We start from the raw sequence: 19,690 nt of genomic DNA, 5'->3' as shown, positions 1-19,690 counted from the left end.
GCAAAAATAAATATATACATACATACATAAATCTTAATCTGTCTTGACCTAGTCTCACACCTTGTACAAAAATTATCTCAAAATGGATCATGGACTTAAATGTAAAATGATAAAATGATATATAGTGATAAAACTCAAAGAAAGAAACACAGAAGAAAGTCTCTGATATCTAAGGTGAGGCAAAGAGTTTTAAACTTGGCATCAAAAGCATAATTCATAAAAGAAAAAACTGATACACTGAGATTTCACCAAAATTTAAAACCTTCACTTTGTGGAAGACCCTATTAAGATAGGAAGCTACAGACCAAGAGAAAATATTTGCAAACCACATATATGACTAAGTATCTAGAATGTATAAATAACTCTGAAAACTCAGGGGTCAAAAGCCTGATAGCCTTATATCTACTAAAGAAATTGACTTTGTTATGAAAATCTTCCTCAGCAAAACAAAACAAAATCTCCAGGCCCAGATGGCTTTACCATGAAATTATATCAACCACTTAAATAATATCCATCTGACACAAACTCTTTTAGTAAGCAAAGTAGGACAGAACACTTCCCAATTCCTTTTGTGTGAGCCTAAGACAAACCCAGAAGCAAAATTACTAGGACATACTATATTTAATTAATTTCACTAAGTGCTGCCAAATTGCTCCCCAGAATACACCATTATACTCTTCTACCAACAATACATAAGGACTCTTGTTTTCCACTGTCTACTCAACATTTCTTACATTAAAAGCAATAAGAGTGCCGTATCGAGAATGGATTCTGGAGACAAATGCCTGGATTCCATAACTGGCTCTGAATATTTTATAATAACTATAAAGGGAGTATAACCTTTAAAAACTGTGAGTCACTATATTATATACCTGTAATTTACATAATATTGTACATCAGCAATATTTCAGTTTATAAAAGTGCAAAAGAAGGTGTTGGGGGGGGGTTGACTTGCAGGATTGTTAAAAAGATTAAAGGAGATAAGCAATTTGAAAGTGACTGTTCCAATACCTGGTATAAGGCATGTAGGATCTCCTCCCCAGAATGGGTTAATCTGTTCAATCTAAAAGGAGTAAACACTCAAAAGACCCATGTCTCTACATCTAGTGCTGGCACCAACCAGTCTTCCATCAGACTCATACTGCCCAAGGATGGGCTAATTGTTCATCCACGACCAAAGAGGGGCCTCTTTCACCGGATTCACATACATCTGGAGAAAGCTGTATTCAGTGGGGACACTCGACTCTCCTTCTAATCAATGGTTCAGATCCTCAGGGTTGATGGTGACTTCAGTTCAGTCACTCAGTTGTATCCGACTTTTTGTGACCCCATGGACTGCAGCACGCCAGGCTTCCCTGTCCATCACCAACTTCTGGAGCTTGCTCAAACTCATGTCCATCGAGTCGGTTATGCCATTCAACCATCTCATCCTCTGTCATCCCCTTCTCCTCCTGCCTTCAATCTTTTCCAGCATCAGGGTCTTTTATAATGAGTCAGTTCTTCGCATCAGGTGGCCAAAGTACTGGAGCATCAGTCCTTCCAATGAATACTCAGTACTGATACTGATGGCGACTGATGGTGACTGTGCTGGATGCTTACTCTGTTCTTCCAGAAAAAATTTCAGTGTAAGGTAATGCTGTCTTAGGTTCCATGCAAGAGAATTTGTCATCTTGAAGTTTTTAAAAGTACTCATTCAAAATACCATTCCTTGCATGGCTCTCAAGCACAGGCTCATAGTCATATGGTCTAAAATGGGTCCAATTTTCTCTCCCCAAGTGAGAAAAGTATGTCAAGTAGAGTGAGAACTTGAAAACTGAATAAGAGTACACTTTACTCAAAATCAGACCCAGATATTATTTGGTTGTAATACTACAGACTAAATCTTCTTAAAGAAAGAAATATAAATAAACAATAAAGGTAAAAAACAAACTGGCTCTGACTTTGTGACGTTGAATAACTAACTGACTGAATCTGTATCTCAGTTTTTTGACCTGTGTGATGGAATAATAATATTATAGTACCTAACTTACAGCTACCAGGGCTTCTTAGGCATTAGTGGATGGACTGGCACTTTCTTTTTTTCTGTTTCAAACATTTCCCATATATATGCTATTTCTGAATAAGGATTTTCAAATTGAAAAGCTGAAAGAAATATAAATGTTTCAGGTGAGCTGCAGAGCACTAGTCAATGAAATTTTTGGTCTTTGGATTATTAATTCATATATAGTACAGAGCCAGATCACAAATTTCCTCACAAATTTGGATATGCAGATAAAATTTAGCTCCTTTCTCAATTACTGATCTGATTTGCCTCACAAGTCTCACCCCCATCCTCCCAGAAGAGGCTAGAAATACATTTTCATTTGTTCACTTTGAAATACATTCTAAAATTCTGAGCATTCTACCTTTGTTCCTCTCCAAAGTGGAAGTTGCAAGGAGGGCTTGTGTGGCATTTTGATGTCAGAAGAAATGGGTCCCTGGCCTAATACTGGCTCTTGGGCATGCACACGCTGGAATCCTCTGGGTAGGGTTGGCCTAGTACCACACCTGGGCGTCCTGCCAGAATTTGCTTCTAAAGCTCATGAATTCGTGGTCTTGTCTTTTTCAGCTGTTGGGGCCTTTTGCCCCTCCCTGCCAACTTGGCCTCCTCTCAACAACTCTTGTTTGCTGCTGCAGACCCCAGTGATTCTCTGCCTCATATTCCCTCGAGCTTAACAGATCTCTATTCAGTTTCTGCACTACGCAGGGATCAAGGGACACTTCTTCCTGTCCATGCCACTCTGCCTTCTTATTGCTCTTGTGGCCACAGTAGGTCAGTGTTGCAGAGCAGTTACCTTCTAAAATCACAGGCAGGGGAAAGAGGAAAAGCCTCTTTGCCCTCAGTACCTCAGTTTACTTCTAAAGTCCCAGATCATGTTTATTTTATCATATTCCTCCTTCCCTTGACTCCACTTCTTCATCCCCTACCCCTCACCCCGCCACCTGATCTTTCAGGACAGGATGGGACATATCTCTTCCCTTTGTCACATGTCTTACTTCTTCCTTCCTTTCATTGTTTGAGACTTTACTTCCCTAATGAGACTTTTTTTTTTAAGTTTTAAGTTTGGTTTGTTTGGTTTTTTTGCCACACCATAGGGCATGTGGAATCTTAGTTCTCTGACCAGGGATCAAACCTGGGCCTCATCAGTGAAAACACAGTCCTATTCACTGGACCACCAGGGAATTCCCCTTGAGATTTTAATTTATCTGATAGACAATTTCAACTGTGAAATTGTTGAATCTGGAATATTTTTACACTCAGTCATTGTATTTGGGCTACACTGTCAGTTGCTACTTATAACCTATACTTGTCTAAGTTGGTACTTATAACCTCTGATTGAGTTTAATAACAATTTGCTGTGCATAATTCAAAAGTGAATTTCAGTCAATTATTCATCAGTAAAGATGAATTAAAAAAAGAAGAAATTCTAGGTTTAAAAAAAGAATACATTTTGGTCTAGAGAATGATGTGGATTTATAGAAAATTTTCTGGTCTAACCCATTGCAGATGGTTTTACTTGTGTATCACTATTGTTCCCTGTTCCCAATGGGGAAAATAGTATTGATGAACATATGGTACATATGGACAATAGTACCTATGGACAGAGAGTTCATTTATCCAAAAGGACTTCTTTAATACTCTGCTAATCTCCTCACCTGAAGGAATAGCCATGCCCCCGGTTATAGAAAAGAAAAGGGGAGAGTTTCTGAAGAAAGAGGGAGCTTTTGCCTCTTTGCTCAGCCTTTGTTAAAGGACATCAGTTGCACTGCAGTCACTAGCAAGTGGGGTAGCTGAAGAGCCTGTGCACTGATGCTCAGTATACATCTCTGCATTTCCTCCTGCCACAGAGCTCGTACCTAATCATACAGCAAGGGAATTAATTTGTACCTAGTAAATCCTGGTGCCTGGGGGCAAGGAGAGGAGCTGGTGTTGGCTTTTAACTGGTGTTGTCTGCTACATTGTAACCCAACTTTTATCCAAGAGGTTTGAGCTGGGGTAGGAAGCAATCACGAAACTAATAACTGAACATATCAAAGCAGAATTCCTGATTCTCTACCTCCAACCTGTCTCTCTCTCAAATTTCTCATCTCACTTAATGACATCATGATCCACCTAGTTGCTCAAGTCATCCTAGATTTGCCTTTTCCCTCACATTCAATCTTGTCAGTAAGTTCTGCTGGCTTTGCCTCCAGAATATTTCCTAAATCCATCAATTCTCCATCTCCATGGTTATGACCTTAACTCCATCATCTCTCACTTGATTTACTTCAATAACCTCCAAGCAAATCTTCCCCCTTGTTACTCTGGATTTCCTTCCATCCATCCACCCACCATGGGTTTCCCATGTGGCACAGTGGTAAAGAATCCGCCTGCCACTGCAGGAGACGCAAGAGACACAGGGTTTGGTCCCTGGGTCAGGAAGATCCCCTGGAGTAGAAAATGGCAACCCACTCCAGTATTCTTGCCTGGAAAATTCCATGGACAGAGACGCCTTGTGGGCTATAGTCCATGGGTCGCAAAGAGTCAAACACAATTGAGCAACTGAGCACACATACACATCCACCCACCACAGAACAACCAGAATGATGTTTGAAAAAGATAATTTCCCTTCTAGTACTCTCCAGTAGATTCCTTCTTACACTTTTAAAAATACAAGCTCATCATCACAATCCGCTCCGGTTTATACCTTTCCATACTTTCGGCTCACTCTGCCCCTCACTCACGTGTTACAGCTGCATGTTCTGTTCCTTAAACACCCCAGGTTGTTCTTGCCTCAAGCTCTTCGCATCTGCTGAAGGTTCTATCTGAAAGATAGGTACTCCTAGATTTTCTCCTCCTAGATCTAGCAGATCTACTCCTAGATCTTCAAATAGCTCCCTCTCAAATATTCAGCAAGCCTCCCTTGACCACCCAAACTAGATTAACTGCTCCCCTCTAGTCACACTCCAACACATCAGCCTGTTTTGTTTTCTTTATAGCACTTAAAAATCATCAAGTTTAACTCATTTATATGTTGGCCTTTTTATTGTCTCCCAGCATTAGAACAACCTCATCAGTGCCTGGAAGAGCACCTCATTCAGAGGAGGGCTCATAAATGACCATTGAAAGAACATAGGACCTTGTGTCTTATTTTGCTTTTGTTTCTTCGTGTGTGTGCTGAGAATACATCTTGCGGGGATGACTAGCTGGGCAGAATTGGGGCATTCCCAGGCACTACTAACTGCCTGAGGAAATGATCTTGAGTTCTAATGTTCTCCCTTTAAAAATATCCCTTGTGGGTTTAGCATGGAGCTGAGAGCACAATTGTGCTCTCAAAAGTGCTTCAAAGTCCTATGTGTTAGCCATCCTGAGATCTGCCTAGCCCCTTGGAGACAGGACTAACCCCAGGTCCATCTCCCCACAGTGTCCCCACACTTGCCTCTCCCCAAGTGCCAGGCACACACCCTCTTCTACCTTCAGTGTGAATAGCCCTCCTCTTTCTCAGATGTACACACAGTTTTCCCCTCAGAGTGTCACTTTGTCTGTGTGCACACAGCTACATCCCTTATAAGTCTCAGAAACGTTTCATCAAATCAGTCCAACTTTATTTTGGCCGAGGGCTCAGGACAACGGAGGGCTGCACACGTGGACTCTCCGTTGGATGCAGGTGGCGGGGCTGAGCTTGGTGGGCAGGGGCAGGTGCATCAGGACCTTCCTCCGGTGCAGCCTAGCGGTGCCCAGGGGCCCTTCCAAGTACACAGGACAGGAATACACTGCCAGGCCGCCTCGGGGTGGCAGGTCATTGGCCCCTAGGGCCTGGGCACTGACGCTGACGGGAGGCAGAGGGCTGGGTTGACTGGAGGAGCTGTCCTGCAAGGCCCCTGCTACCGGGTCCCACTTGGCGTTGTGAAGCTGTAGTCCAATCAGCAGCAGCCCCATCTCTGGAACCGTGGGATGTGGGCTGTTCGCCACCTGGGGGCGCCAGAAACTGGTCAGGCAAGGCTAAGAAACTAAGGGGTCCCGGAGGAGTCGGATCAGAGAAGCAGGTGAGCTACTGAGGAAGTAGAACCAAGAGAAGCTACGGTAAGGGGCTTAACTACACTGCGAGGTGTAACCAGGGATTTGAAGGAGCAGAACTGGAAACGAAGGGGCAGCACGAAGATACCTGGAAGTGCAGAGGACTGATCAGCTCCTGACGTTTGTGGGGGAGCTGACTGGAGCTGGAGACTTTGCAAGCTAGGAAATTTGTCGGGGCGACCACAGTAAAGGTAGCTTCCCAACGCAGGGACAGCAGCAGGCGGCGCGGGTGGCAAAAGGCTGACAAGTGAAAGATGCGCTCTGGTACTTGGGTTCCCACACCCAGGTAGCGAACCAACAGCTGCCCACGGCGCGACAGCTGCCGCAGCCAGTGCCAGGGCGGCTGCGGCCCGGCAGGCGCGTGCGGTTGCCAAGGCGGGGGTAGGCGGCCAGTCCAGAGAGCCTGAGCCACCGCGGCACAGCGCCGGGCGGCACACGGAGGCGCGCCCTTCAGCTGCTGCAGCAGGCAATCCAGGTCCCTCTGCAGCGCGCCCACCAGCTGGCTCAGTTCCAGCACCTCCATCTTGAGGAAGCCCTCCAGCGGCAGCGGCGCACTCAGCCCCAGCTCCCCAAACCCCACGCCAGACTCCTCTTGGCGCGTGGTCTCGGTCAGCTGAGCCTGCAGTGACTCCAGCCTCCGCTTGGCTTGCGCCAGGCGTTGCCGCAGCCGCCTTTCGGCACGCCGCGAGGTCCCGCGGGCCGCGGGCACCCAAGTTGGTGAACACCGCTGCAGCGCACTCAGGATGGCGCGGCTCTGGCGTCGCAACAGCCAGGTCTGGGAGCCAACACTCAGTCCGCAGATCCGGGGTTCAGGCGGTGAGGGCAGTAGGTGCATCTCAGCCTTGCACTCCTCCAGAGCATCCAGCTCTAGTTCTTAGGGGTTGGAGAGGAGGGGTGAGAGACAAAGACCATCTCTTTCCACCCCAAACCCAAGGAGTAGGCCTTCCTCTGACACTTGAACCCATCATTATCCCATAACTGTGTGAATAGCCTCCTTTCTATACCTTTATTGGTACCTTTGTTATCTTCCCTTGAGCAAGGTGGCTTTACTGTGCTGCTTCCCGCCCCAACACAGATACCTGACTGCAGCTCACCTGGGCTGGGCATCAGAGTGGCCAGCAGATACTGAGGTGTGTGTGGCTGGGCTCCATTCCCGCTGCTGGAGCTCAGGCAGGCTCGCGTGAGGCTAATCAGGACCTCCCTGTCCTTGTCATCTCCCACAGGACCCCCATAGAAAACCGAAGCTGAGGGTGAGGTCAGAGCCCCTCAGTTTCAGCCCCTCCCATTTCCACCACCTCCCAAACGGAAGTAGTAGATTATGTCCCATCTCAGTGCTCCCCCAGCCCACTCCCTTCTGGGCTCTCCTAGGAGGGGGGACAAGAGGAGTCTCACCGGCCAGCTCCCTCATGGCAACACTAGGATTGCTAAGGCTGGCCCACAGCTGGTCTTGGATCTGCAGGACGTGGGTCAGGGTCACTTGACTCCTGAGGGTGGAGAGCAGGAAGTCGGGTTTCAAAACTGTCTATATGCTGAGGATTTTCACATCTTTCTCTCTAGCCCAAACTTCTCTCCTGAGCTCCAGACCCATGAGGCTTACTAGTCATTGCCACTTGGCACCTCAAATTTCCTTTCAACTGAAATCATCATTTCCCCCCACACCAGCCACCAAGTTGTCCAATGCCGAAATCTGAGACCCATCCTTGACTCTTCCTTCTTTCTCACCCCATATTTACTCTCTCCCCACTGTGACTACTCTAGTCCCAACCACTTATACCACGATCTCGTTTCTTGATACTGCCAGAGCCTCCCAAAACTATTCTGCTTGCCTCCAGCCCACCCCATCTGGTCCATTCTCCACACTGCTGCCAGACTGATCTTTCCAACAGACAAATGGGATCATGTTTCTTCTATTTAAAGCCCTTTAGTGGCTTCCCACTGTCCTCAGGATCCAGTCAGTCCCACAAGCCTCTCCTCTCCCCACCGACCCCCAGCATGTCCACCTCAACCACACTGAAGCCTTCTCGCTCCTGCTAAGCTCAGTCCCCTCTGCTCAGAAAGGCCTCCTCTCCTCCTCATCTGCCCTTGCTGTCGGAACTCAATTCGAAGCAAGATTCCCAAGTCCTTGGAGAAGACTTCCTTGACTTCTCCTTGCCCTCATATTTTGGAGCTCCCCAGAGAAGAATCCCAGCATGTGAAAAATATTCAGTGTTTGCTGAGAGACTGACAGAGCAGGATGGGGGGGGGGGGGGTCCCTCACCAGTGCCCCCTGTGAGCCTGCAGCTTCATTCCGTAGAGCTGCCGGTGTAGCAGGAGGCCATGTAGGAGAACCAGAGGCAGCAGCCTGCTTGGGGGTTGCACAGAGAATCCTTGCTGGACTAGCTCCATATTGTCGACCAGGACATGGCCCAGCTCCAGGGACTGGTCCCAGAAAACAGGCATGGAGTGCTGAGTGAGCACGGCTGGGGAGGAAGGAAAGTGCTGGGTCAGCACAGTGCAGTTGTCCTCTGGGCTCCAATCCAAGAGCCCATGGGGAAGCTCCTTCCTCACCTGGCAAGGAAGCAGTAGCTTCTGCGGACACAGTAAGCCAAAGACGGAAATCCCTGTGGACAGCAGCCACATTCCCATTTTCTTGTTGAGCAAAAAGCAGGTCTAACTCCAGGTCCGAGACCTCTAGGGGTCAGACATGGGGCTGAGATCAATTGCTGGACAGGGATCAGACTTGAGGCTAAGGGGTCATACAAAGGGGATGAGGGGATAGACCATGAGACCCAAGTTCAGGCTCAGGCCCAAGTGCAGGATAAAAGTGCTAGAAGCCATCTCTAGACAGCAAACCCACCTTTGGCTCCATCCAACAATCCCAGCAAGGGCTGCAGCAGCTCTTTTGGCCAGTGAGGCATAAGATGACAGTTCTCCAGCACCAGCCATTCCCCCCTGAGCATAGCCTTATGGAGAGAGCTGATCACGATGGAGACTGGATCCCAGGTTTCAGAGCCCAGAGCTATCACCTTCAGATGCTTCTTCCCCTGGAGACCAACAACAAATGGCAGAGTAACTCAAAGAGATCCTAGGATGACCCAAAGGACTCAGAGTAATGCCACAGATAACCCAGAAAGTCCCTGAGTAATCCAGAAAGATCCATGAGAATGCTGGAGGGGGTGGGCCCACCACCCACCCCAGCCCTAAAATCCCCGTCACTCTGTGGCCAAGAGGCTAGGGCTCAAACCTGCTTATGTCTGGCAGCCAGCTTCTGGATCACGGTCAGGTGATGCAGGGTGGCAGTGGGATGACCGGGTGGTGGCAACAAGATCAGTATGGGCTGAGTAGCCTGAGTATGTTCAAAGGGGATGGTGTGGGCACTCAGGTTTTCATCCAGGGGCCGGCCCAGAAGGCTGGTGGTGAAGGTGGCCAGGGTGCTGACCAGGCACTCAGGTCGCAGCACACGCCACAGGATCAGCTTCTGGAGGAGGCTCAGTGGGTGAGCCCCCGGCCCTGGTGCAGGGCCCAGCACACTGGATGATAGCGACAGGTAAGCCTGCCAAACACTGGCATGGCCCGCCAGGGATGCGCACAGCCCAGCAAATGGGGGCAGCACCTCTAACATCTCACATTCGTGCCAGGTTCTCAGCCCTAGCCAGACCGGTCGAGCCACACCTGGGGCTGGTTTTTCACAGCCTGTGCTGGGAGAGACTGCCAGTCCAGGCCAGAGGGCCAACCTCTCCAGCTCCGGTGCCTTCCTTGCCACTCGCAACAGAGCCAAAGCACCCAAGACGGCCACCAAGGGTACTCGGGTCAGGCCCAGTGTCGCCACAGTGCTGCCTAGGAGCTGGTGGGTCAGCTGCCTCTTCAGCTGCAGCAAACGGCAGGTTACTTCCTCCCGCCGGTGAATCTCACCCTTTATGCTGTTCAGAGCCTGCTTGGTGGCAGCCAGACAATCCTCTGGACTCATACGGAAAAGTGGTAGTAGGTTCTGCAGTGAGTTAAGAGCCTTTATGATGGTCATGCCGTGCCAGGCCACACGCCGATAGGGTGCCCACAGTGCCACCTCCTTCAGCTTCAGCTCTTCTAGGTCCTCTAAATGGGCCCGCAGCTGACACAGCTCCGCCTGGGCCCTCACGACATCTCGCAGGAACTTGGCTGGTTTCTGACGCCTTGGGCCCTGGAGCAGTAGCATCGTCAGCAGCCGGTCCTACAAACAGTCACTTTATTGCATGGATCTGGTCCTTCTCCACGTAGTTCCCCGGTCAGCGACATTCATCTCTACCCCCATACCGGGGCCCATCCCAACCCATAGACTGAATCCCCAAGCACCTCAACATCCCCTGCAGCTTCCCAGGAGTCCAGGAATCTGATGGTCAGATCCCACCAGTGGGTCTCAAGCTCAGGACACTCCGTGCACAAGATTTCCCGCAGCATCCGTTCTTCTAGGATTTCCATGTTCACGCCCAGGTCCAGCACATTCAGCCCCTTCAGCAATTCACAGCCTAGCACTTGGAGTCACGCAGGAGAAATGCTTAACCCCTTCCCTTCGGCAGAGCCAGGGGTGCGGGGCCCAGGGAATGTGGCTACCGGCTATGGTCCTGAGCCCGCTCTAGGTCAGATTGAGTGAAGCTCGGGCCCTGGTGTGTCCACAGAGGTCTGTTGGCAACTCACCCACTGGGCCTCACCTTTTTCCAAGGCATTGAGGGGGACAGTAGTACTCAGATAGAGGCAGAAGCCAGGCTGCACCTGGGGTGGGCTCAGCTGTTCCCGCTCAAGTAGCCATTGCAGTTCTGGGCAGTCCAGGCCCAGCTCCATGTTGGTCAGTAGCACGGGCAGGCCTGCGTGGGGGAGATGGGAGACAAGGACACCTTGCCCACCATGCCAGCACCTGGGTGCCCCCATGCATGAAGTCTGGCTCCAACCCCGGCTTCTTCCAGAGGATTGGTGCCTAGGGTGAAGGTAGGGGCGGAGGTCAGACTGGGGTTTGAGAGGCCTGTGGGGCCACTGAGTAGGGGAGGACGCAGGAGACCTTGGGCGGAGGGCATGCGTTCTCACCACGGGCAGCTGCCTCCTGGAGCTTAGGCCCCAGCTCTGGGCTGGCGCCCGAGAAGACTTGGAGCTCGGGAGGGGGAGGGGACTGAGTTTCCTCCTCATCCTGCTGTTCTTTCTCCTCTTGCTCCTGCTGCCCTTCCTTTTCCTCCTTCGTCTCCTTGATTCTCCTTTCTTCTGCCTTCTGCTCCTTTGTTTTATCACACTCATCACTATCATCATCTTCATCTCCCATGTTCTCCTCTTTAGACTCTCCTTTTTGATTTCTCTTAAAGCCCTTCCCTGTGGCAGGAAGATGAAGAGGCACTCTTTTCAGGGAGGGAATCGGGCTCCTGGGGAGCCCTATTCACCCAAGGACTCCAGCTCATGAAGGAAGGTCTGGTCTGCAGGAAGACACCTTAGGAAAGTCACTTAAACTCTCTACGACTCAGTTTTCTCATCTGCAAAATGGGTTGATATTAGTGCATTACTGACACCACATAGGGTTCCTGTGACGATGACGGGAAACAACGCACAGAAAGCGCTCCACTGGCACCTGGCAAGCACTCATAGAGGGTAGCTCCCAGGAACTAGAAAATTCCAGGGAGGGGTTCTAGTCACCCCTGAAACTAGCTCCATTTCTGCCTTTCTGTAGGTTGGCTAGATGAGTCAGTGCATTTCCCTTTTTGCCTGAGCTAATCCTGTCACTAACAACTAGAAGAGTCACCCCTAGCATAGAGATCAGTGCCTGGAAGTATCAATTTGTAAAAGAAAGTCCATAAACTGTGGCCTTGGCCACAAACATGGGCAGTGCTGTGGACACAGGTGGTTGGTTAACCAACATCTGTCTGCAATCCCCTTCTCTTTTGCCTCCTCTACTGCAGGAGCTGGAAAAGATGAATAGTTTTTTGTTTTGTTTTATGTTGGGAAATTTAAGAATTTTAAGTTTTTTAAAAAAAATTAAGTGTTTAAGAAATGGGCAAGTAGAGGTTGCCAGACCCACAATCTGATGTGTTTGTTTCCTATTGCTTAACAAATTACCACAAACTTAACAGCTAAAAACAACACCCATTTATTATCTCTCAGTTTAGTAGGTTAGAAACCTGACCAGACACTCTGCTCAGAGTTATACCGGGCTAAAATGGAGACTAAAATCACGAGTTGCAGTGCTCAACGGGGACTTGGGTGTTTTTCCAGGCTTACCATTTTATGGGTTTTGTTTGTTTGTTTTTGTTGTTTTATTGAAGTACAGTTGGTTTATAGTGCTGTTAGGTTCAGGTACACAGCAAAATGATTCAAATATATATATGTGTATTCTTTTTCAGATTTTATCCATTATAGGTTATTACAAGATATTGAATATAGTTCCCTGTGCTATAAGTATGTCCTTGTTGTTTATCTATTCAATCTATAGCAGTGTATATTAATATCTGCTAATTCCAAACTCCTGATTTATCCTCCCCCTCCTTTCCGTTTAGTAACCATAATGTTATTTTCTATAAATATGTCTGTTTTGTAAATAAATTCATTTGTATCATTTTTTTAGATTCCACATATAAGTGATATATGCTATTTGTGCATCTGGCTATCCAGATTTCTGGAATATCTTTTATTTTTCTGATAAAAGGGACAGATATTGGCTAGGAGCACCTCTGACATGACACTTGGAGGGATAGTAGCATTTGATAGCAAATACGGTGACTTTAAAACAATAGAAATTTCTTCTCTTAGTGGCCTTGAGACCAGAAATCCAAAATCAAGGTGTTGGCAAAATTGCACTCCTTCTGAAGGCTTTAAGGAAGATTTCTCTCTTGCCTCTTCCAGCTTCTGGTGGTTCTAGGAGCTCCTTGGCTCGTGGCTACATAACTCCTCTGTCTCTCCCTTCACATGGCCTTCCTCTGTGCACCCATGCCTTATCTTCTATCTCTTATAAGGACACTTATCACTGGATTTAGGCCAACCCTGGAAATCTAGGATGGCCTCATTGCAAACCCTTAACTCAATTATATCTACAAAGATTCCTTTTCCAAAAAACATCACATTCATAGGTTCTGGAGGTTAGGATGAGGATACATCTTTTGGGTAGGCACCATCCAACCCACAACAATGTGATAAATGACTATACCAAGGGTCATAGGCCAGAAAGCTAGAAGATTCTGGGTGCTTGGAGGCAACACTGAAGCCCTACACCTGCTTATCCCAGTCCTTTTTATTGGATAAGAAGGACTTATCCAATAAAATAAGTCCATTTGTTTAAGCCATGGTGAGTGGGATTTTTGTTACAGGTAGTAAGCGGCAGTGAGGATTTTTCTTTTCCTTACCGGTAAGGTGGCTAGGCTATGTGCAGCTAAAAAGCTGGCTTATCTCATGGGACTTGGCCCCTGGGCTCACTGAACTTTAGTGGACTTGGTAGAAGATGCTGGAGCAAGCTGGCTACACCTCTTCTTAGTGAAACAATCTCCAGAAAGAACTTCAAGGGAATTCCTTTCTTCTCATATCAAGCAGTGTTAAATCACACATGATCAGATACTCATGCACGTTGCCGACATAAAAAATGATTCTGTACATCATATCACATGGAATAGGAAATCACAGGCTACTGGAAAATCAGGGATGCCTCCAGATTCATCACAAGCACTTCTCTCCCTGCATTCCCTGCCTGACAAGAGTAGTCTCTCTTCCCCTTTTGATCCACATACTTCCAAGTAGGGGCTGCATTCCATGGCCAGGAGCCTCAGCCTAAGCTCCCCCCTAATACTATTTTCTTACTACAGCCCTGAGGTGAAGGCCAAGGTTTAGGTGGATGACAGTTACACTAAGGCTTAGTGGAATAGGTGGAGTCCCCAGAACCAATGTTAAGAGCCAGAAGCCAGAAGTTGGGGCTTAAATTCAACAATGAGAATATAGCAAGAGTTCTGGCATCAGTTAATAGAGTCTTTACAAATGAAATCTGGAGGGGAAAAGAGAGATTTTAGGGGATTAACCAGAAATTCCCCAATCTGGTAATAAGTGTTTGCTTAATTTTACAGCACATCCTAAGCCCCCATACCCATTCCAATAGGAAGTGGACATTTATGGTATAACAGCTACCAACAGGGTACTCTTGCCTGATCTTCCTCTCACAGATACTTCTGGGGGGCAATGGGCAAGGAAAATTATACTTTTTATCAGAACTCAGGGCAGCTGAACCGGCTGTCCAGGAACTCACTCCTGTGAATTCAATTAGCCAGTGAAATGATGCTAATCTTTTACTTTCTGTCTGGCATTGCACAGTATATGCTATAGACCAATATAATGTGTATTTCTCACCCTTTCCAAGTTTCTAAACAGATGTTTATTAGTTATCTTGATTTGATTTTGCTTCTCTTTGCTTATCAGGTGTATTCTTAAGGTGAGATTCACTTAATCTAGGATAGTTTACAGAACCACCATGAAAAGCCATATCCAGATCTGATCAAGAGATTATTCAGAGTTTCAGGACTCAGAATTGGATATGGCAGCTAGATGTTTCTTTTGGGTGTCTCTTATTAGAGAGGGGGTAAATTAATTTATGGCTACATGTGTGCTAGCTATATAGTGGATGTTTTTGTAATGGCGTATGAGCACAACAGAAAGTCATATACTGGACAACCAAGGGATGAACTGTAATATTGACAGCAGTAAGACACTGGTAGTAATAATGACTACTGACTCAATGGACATGAATTTGAGCCAACTCTGGGAGAGAGTGAAGGACAGGGAAGCCTGGCATGCTGTAGTCCATGGGGTCACCAAGAGTCGGACATGACTCAGCAACTAAACAGCAACAACAACAAATAATGACTAATGTTTTTGAGAACTTATTATACATTAGGCACTGTGTGAACTCTTTTTTCATGGATATCTTAATTCTCACAACATTTTATGAGATGGTCATAAGACCCTGATTTTATTAGCAAACAAAGTTAGGCTTTCAGTTCAGTTCAGTCGCCAAAGTCGTGTCCGACTCTTTGCGACCCCATGAACTGCGGCACACCAGGTCTCCCTGTCCATCACCAACTCCCAGAGTTTACCCAAACTCATCTTCATTGAGTCAGTGATGCCATCCAACCATCTCATCCTCTGTTATCCCCTTCTCCTCCTGCCTTGAATCTTTCCTAGCATCAGGGGTCAGCTCTTCGCATCAGGTGGCCAAAGGATTGGAGTTTCAGCTTCAACATCAGTCCTTCCAATGAACACTCAGGACTGATCTCCTTTAGGATGAACTGGTTGGATCTCCTTACAGTCCAAGGGACTCTCAAGAGTCTTCTCCAACACCACAGTTCAAAAGCATCAATTCTTCGATGCTCAGCTTTCTTTATAGACCAACTCTCACATCCATACATGACTACTGAAAAAACCATAGCCTTGACTAAATGGACCTTTGTTGGCTAAGTAATGTCTCTGCTTTTTAATATTTTTTAAACTTAGGCTTTAGAGAGATTAAATACCTTGCCTTAGGTCACACAGCTAGCAAAGTGCAAATATTTGACCCATGTAGTCTGCTTATAGAGCCCCGGTTACAGACCACTTTATTATACACCTGTTCTAGAAGTCTATTATTTTCACCAGTACAACCTTCAGCCCCTTCCTTTGGGAAATAAACAGTCTTTCTTCCTTCCCCTAGGAAATGCTCTTTCTGATGCTCTACCCAGATGGGTCCCTGATCCAAGCAGAACCAATGGAAATATTTCCCCAGAATTCCTGATAAATTTGAATAGGAAAGCTCTGAGTCATAGTCCAAAGTTCTAATAGTGCTGAGCAGACCAGGAAGTGGAAATTATGGTCAGCCACATAGATTCACAATCATTGCAGTATGGGCCCAAAAATATACATGTGACCTGATTTATTAATATCATATTGGCTGAAGAAATCTGGGATACCCTGGCTATGAATATTTAGTGTCTTCATTGTGAAAGTGAAGAGTGCATGTGGCTGAGAGTGTTGAGCAGCTCAGATACCAAGAAGTGTTGTGTTTACTATCCCTGGATTTACCTGTGCCGTTGGTGGGACCGGTGGCCAAGCGTCCAGGCTCTTCCAGAGGCAGCGGCTTCAGCCAGATGAGGGCCTCGTTGCCGGGGTCAAGCAGCAGGGGCCAACGGCAACTGAAGTAGTGAGTGCGACTTCGCAAAAGCAGCGCTGCCAGGCGGACTGACTTTGCCTGGGGCTTCATGTCTCGGTCCCACTGGAACTGTTCAGATTCGGAGCTCAACAAGGACACAAGGCTGAAGGGAGAGCGTGTGGAGAGCAGGGGATTCTTTGGCAACGTGGTGACAGATTTCTGCATCTGCTTCAGTGCCTGCGCCACGTCATCTGGGCCCAGTGGCTCCTGACAGCCCCTGCAGAGAGCCAGCCACTTGTCAAACAGCTCCTGGCGTCGCACTGGTGGGAAGGGACCCAGGTAGTTGATGGCAGCTGAACACAAGACGGCATCTCCGAGCACCGTGGAGGAGTGACCCTTCAACTTCTGGTGTGGAAGGGAAAACCAGACGGTGTGTAGGCAGGTGGGGAGGGCAGAGGTAGATGGTCTGGCGGAGAGGGAGGGAGGCAGGGTGTGGGGGGAAGCGTGCAAGGAGGGCAGAGTGGGACAGAGGGAGGCAGTGAGGGCATGGGGAGGGGCAGAGGAGTGGTCTGCAGTGCAGAAATGAGCTTTAGGGGGCAATCTAGAAGGAGCTGGTTACCTGGAGCTCCATAGTCCAGGAATGCATAGGCATGAGCAGGGCAGCCTCAACCGGCCACTTGTGATGTTGGCCACACTGAGCCTGCCCCAGATTCTCAACCACACGCTTGTGGGAATTTTGGGCATTTTCCAGATTCTTGGAGAGGGCCAAACTGTGCTCTAGAAGCTCCTGGGCCTGGAACTGGTACTGGCCCAGGCGGGCCTGCTCCCGAGCCAGTGTCGTCTCCACCTGCCGCAGCAGCAGGCCCGTGGGGAGTCCTCGGCGCTGTGCCAGCCCGTAGCACAGAACGGCCCAGAGCCAGGCTGCCAGACTTGCTACAGGTATGCTCACTGCCCGCAAGTCTGCGTCACTCATGCCTGGAGCTTTCAGAGCCAGGTTTAACTTGATCATCTCTGCGTCTGTCATCTTCTCCTTGGGGAAGAACACCAGCTCCTGGGGGAGTGTGTGTTTAAGAGGGGTGGGGGAAGACATGGATGCTCTGATCCTGCCCCAACAGCCTCGCTCTGCCAAGTTGCCGCTTCACGCCTCCATCTCTCCTCCTCCATGGAGCCCCACATTTCTTACCTGATAAAAATCCTCAGAGCATAGCAGCTGCTTGGCGCTGGCCCAGCCTGTCTCACGGTGGAAGAGCTCACACAGAGCATCGGTCACCCGGACCACAGACTCTGCTGGTGCTCGATAACTTCGTATCTCCTCAAAGTCAGTCACCTGCAGCTGGCTCAGGGGCCCCAGAAATGCCTTGCCCATCTAAACGAGGAGAGATGTGTAGCTGAAGTGAGCTCCCAGAATTTCCTCTCTTCCTTCAAGGTATTTCCAGGAGGAATCATCTTCTCCTAGGGTTTCCAAGAGACCACACCCCAAGCCATCCTATTACCTCTGCCCCAGGAGACTCCATGATAAGTCAACCCATCCTCTCCTCTGGGCATCCTACGAGAGGTTGTCCCCTTCTGAGAGGGGATCAGTGCAGGGCAGGTGGTAGAAGAGCTCACCTGCTCTAGGAAAGTCTCATACTGAGCCTTCAGGGCATCCCGCTGCTTGGTCAGGTTCTCAATGAGGTTCTCCTGCTGCCGACACTCTGTCAGCTGCCGCTTGTACAGAATCTTGATTTGGTCTAGCTGATGATTCAGTCTGCCAAGGCTCTGTGAACAGAGTTTAGGCTCTGCAGCTCTAGATCGTGAGCCAGGTGGGACTACCCCAAGGGAAGACCCCACCTGGGCTTGGAGTCAGGCATACTCCTGACAGTTGTATGACCAAGTTGACTGTTAGGGTGACCAAGTTGAATTCCAAGTAGGCTACAGATACGTGTTGAGCTCTGAAACTGTCATTCTCCAGTCTGTGAGTTATACATCTACTCAGGCAGCCTCACTGAGTGGGTTGGGTGCTTCTGACCTACCATACAGGCCTAGGCAATCTGAATCCAAAGCCTCCATGCTTAACCACTGGGTGATAATCTATCTTACTTGACCCGCTAGTGGCATTTATCATAGAAGCTCCTCCCTGTTGAAACATTCTCCTCCCTTGACTTTCATGAGACCATGTTCTTCTTTGGCTTCTATGGCTGCTCTTCCTCATTCTCTTCCTCTGCTATCCCTTAAATATTTCTCAAAAACTTTTTAGGGTCACCTTATCTTATCATCTTTTTGTGTACCTCCCTAAACTCATGGCTCTGATTATCACTTATATTTTAACAACTCCAAATCCTTATATCTAGCCAGATTCTTCCCGAAGACCCACACCTCCATATCCATCTGCTTAGTGGGAACTTCCTCTTCAGTGTCTCACAGACCCCTCAGACTCCACATATCCAGAAATGAATGTATTTGGTTATGGCTCCTCAGATCTCTTGAAATCCTATTCATCTCTTCATGTATTCTTTTCTCAGAGATCTGTGGCAAAATACATCCAAGTTTCCCAAGGAAGAAACGTGATGGTTACCCTGACTCCACCTCTTCTAGTCCCCTAAATCAAACCCATCTTCAAGAAAGGCCTTTCTGTTTTGTTTTGTGGTGTTTTTTTTTTTTTTTTGTAGTTGTATTGTTTTTATTTTTGTAAGACAAAGAGAGAGAACGGACGGAACAGGGCCCAACATCATCCCTCAGAACAGCTTCTGAGTCATACATTTGCCTGGATTCATTTCAAAAAGGCAGTTTCAGGGTCCGTGTTTCAGGAGACCCTCCAGGCTATCTATCTTAGTGCAATCAGCTGAAAAGAAAAACCTCCCGTCTGTTCACCACACAGAATGCAAAACAAACCTGTTTGGAAAATGCCTGCCCTTAAAACAAGAGTGAGGGCTTTAAAGATGCATTAAGCACAGAATCTTCCAGGAATCTAGTTGGCTGCGGCTTCACAAAACTAGAAGCACAGAATAACATTTCTGCCACCACCGCCGCCGCTCACGTTCGGCCTTTCTGTTTTATCTCCAATATGTCTCTCATGTTTACTTCCATCCCCAAAACCATGACCCACACCCATGCTCTCTCACTCCTGACCTTTTGCACTGGCTTCCTAACTCCTCCTCCCCCTCCTCTAATCTGCTTTTCATGCTGCAAGGCTATTTGGTTTTCTCAAAGGCAAATATCATATCATCATGTCTCTTAACACTCTCCACTGTTGCATTTGGTTTACAATACCTCCGTGACCAGGAGGCTTCTGTTCATCTTTCCAACCTCATTTGCTTTTCCTCTCCCAGCAGTGTGCTCTCCAGCCATTCCTGACTTTCAGTTCCTCCAACCTGGCCCACACACACTTGCCTCTGGGCCTTTGCACCTGCTGTTACTTCAGCCTGCGGCATTCTTCCCACCCGCCCCCTCCTTTCATAGCAAATCTCACCTGACCTTCAGCTATCAACCTTGATGTACTTCATTCTTGTATTTACATATTTAAGGAA

At 47.9% G+C, this 19,690-nt stretch overlaps 1 protein-coding gene across 1 annotated transcript in view; it reads right to left on the bottom strand.

Moving 5' to 3' along the window:
- Window positions 1-5,641: 5,641 nt before the first annotated feature.
- DNHD1 (dynein heavy chain domain 1) overlaps window positions 5,642-19,690 on the bottom strand; it is a 61,348-nt gene continuing 47,299 nt past the window's right edge. The window contains 15 exon segments of the mRNA XM_065946081.1: window positions 5,642-5,992; window positions 6,186-6,970; window positions 7,192-7,341; window positions 7,490-7,581; window positions 8,355-8,556; window positions 8,645-8,767; window positions 8,934-9,120; window positions 9,321-10,283; window positions 10,406-10,584; window positions 10,762-10,914; window positions 11,132-11,407; window positions 16,118-16,589; window positions 16,804-17,235; window positions 17,368-17,550; window positions 17,793-17,942. Of these exon segments, the coding sequence (XP_065802153.1) occupies window positions 5,642-5,992; window positions 6,186-6,970; window positions 7,192-7,341; window positions 7,490-7,581; window positions 8,355-8,556; window positions 8,645-8,767; window positions 8,934-9,120; window positions 9,321-10,283; window positions 10,406-10,584; window positions 10,762-10,914; window positions 11,132-11,407; window positions 16,118-16,589; window positions 16,804-17,235; window positions 17,368-17,550; window positions 17,793-17,942 (4,698 nt within the window).

The sequence above is a fragment of the Muntiacus reevesi genome, chromosome 9 (genome assembly GCF_963930625.1).
Source record: "Muntiacus reevesi chromosome 9, mMunRee1.1, whole genome shotgun sequence".
Classification (NCBI taxonomy): Eukaryota; Metazoa; Chordata; class Mammalia; order Artiodactyla; family Cervidae; genus Muntiacus; species Muntiacus reevesi.
This window is presented reverse-complemented; position numbering and strand designations above follow the sequence as displayed.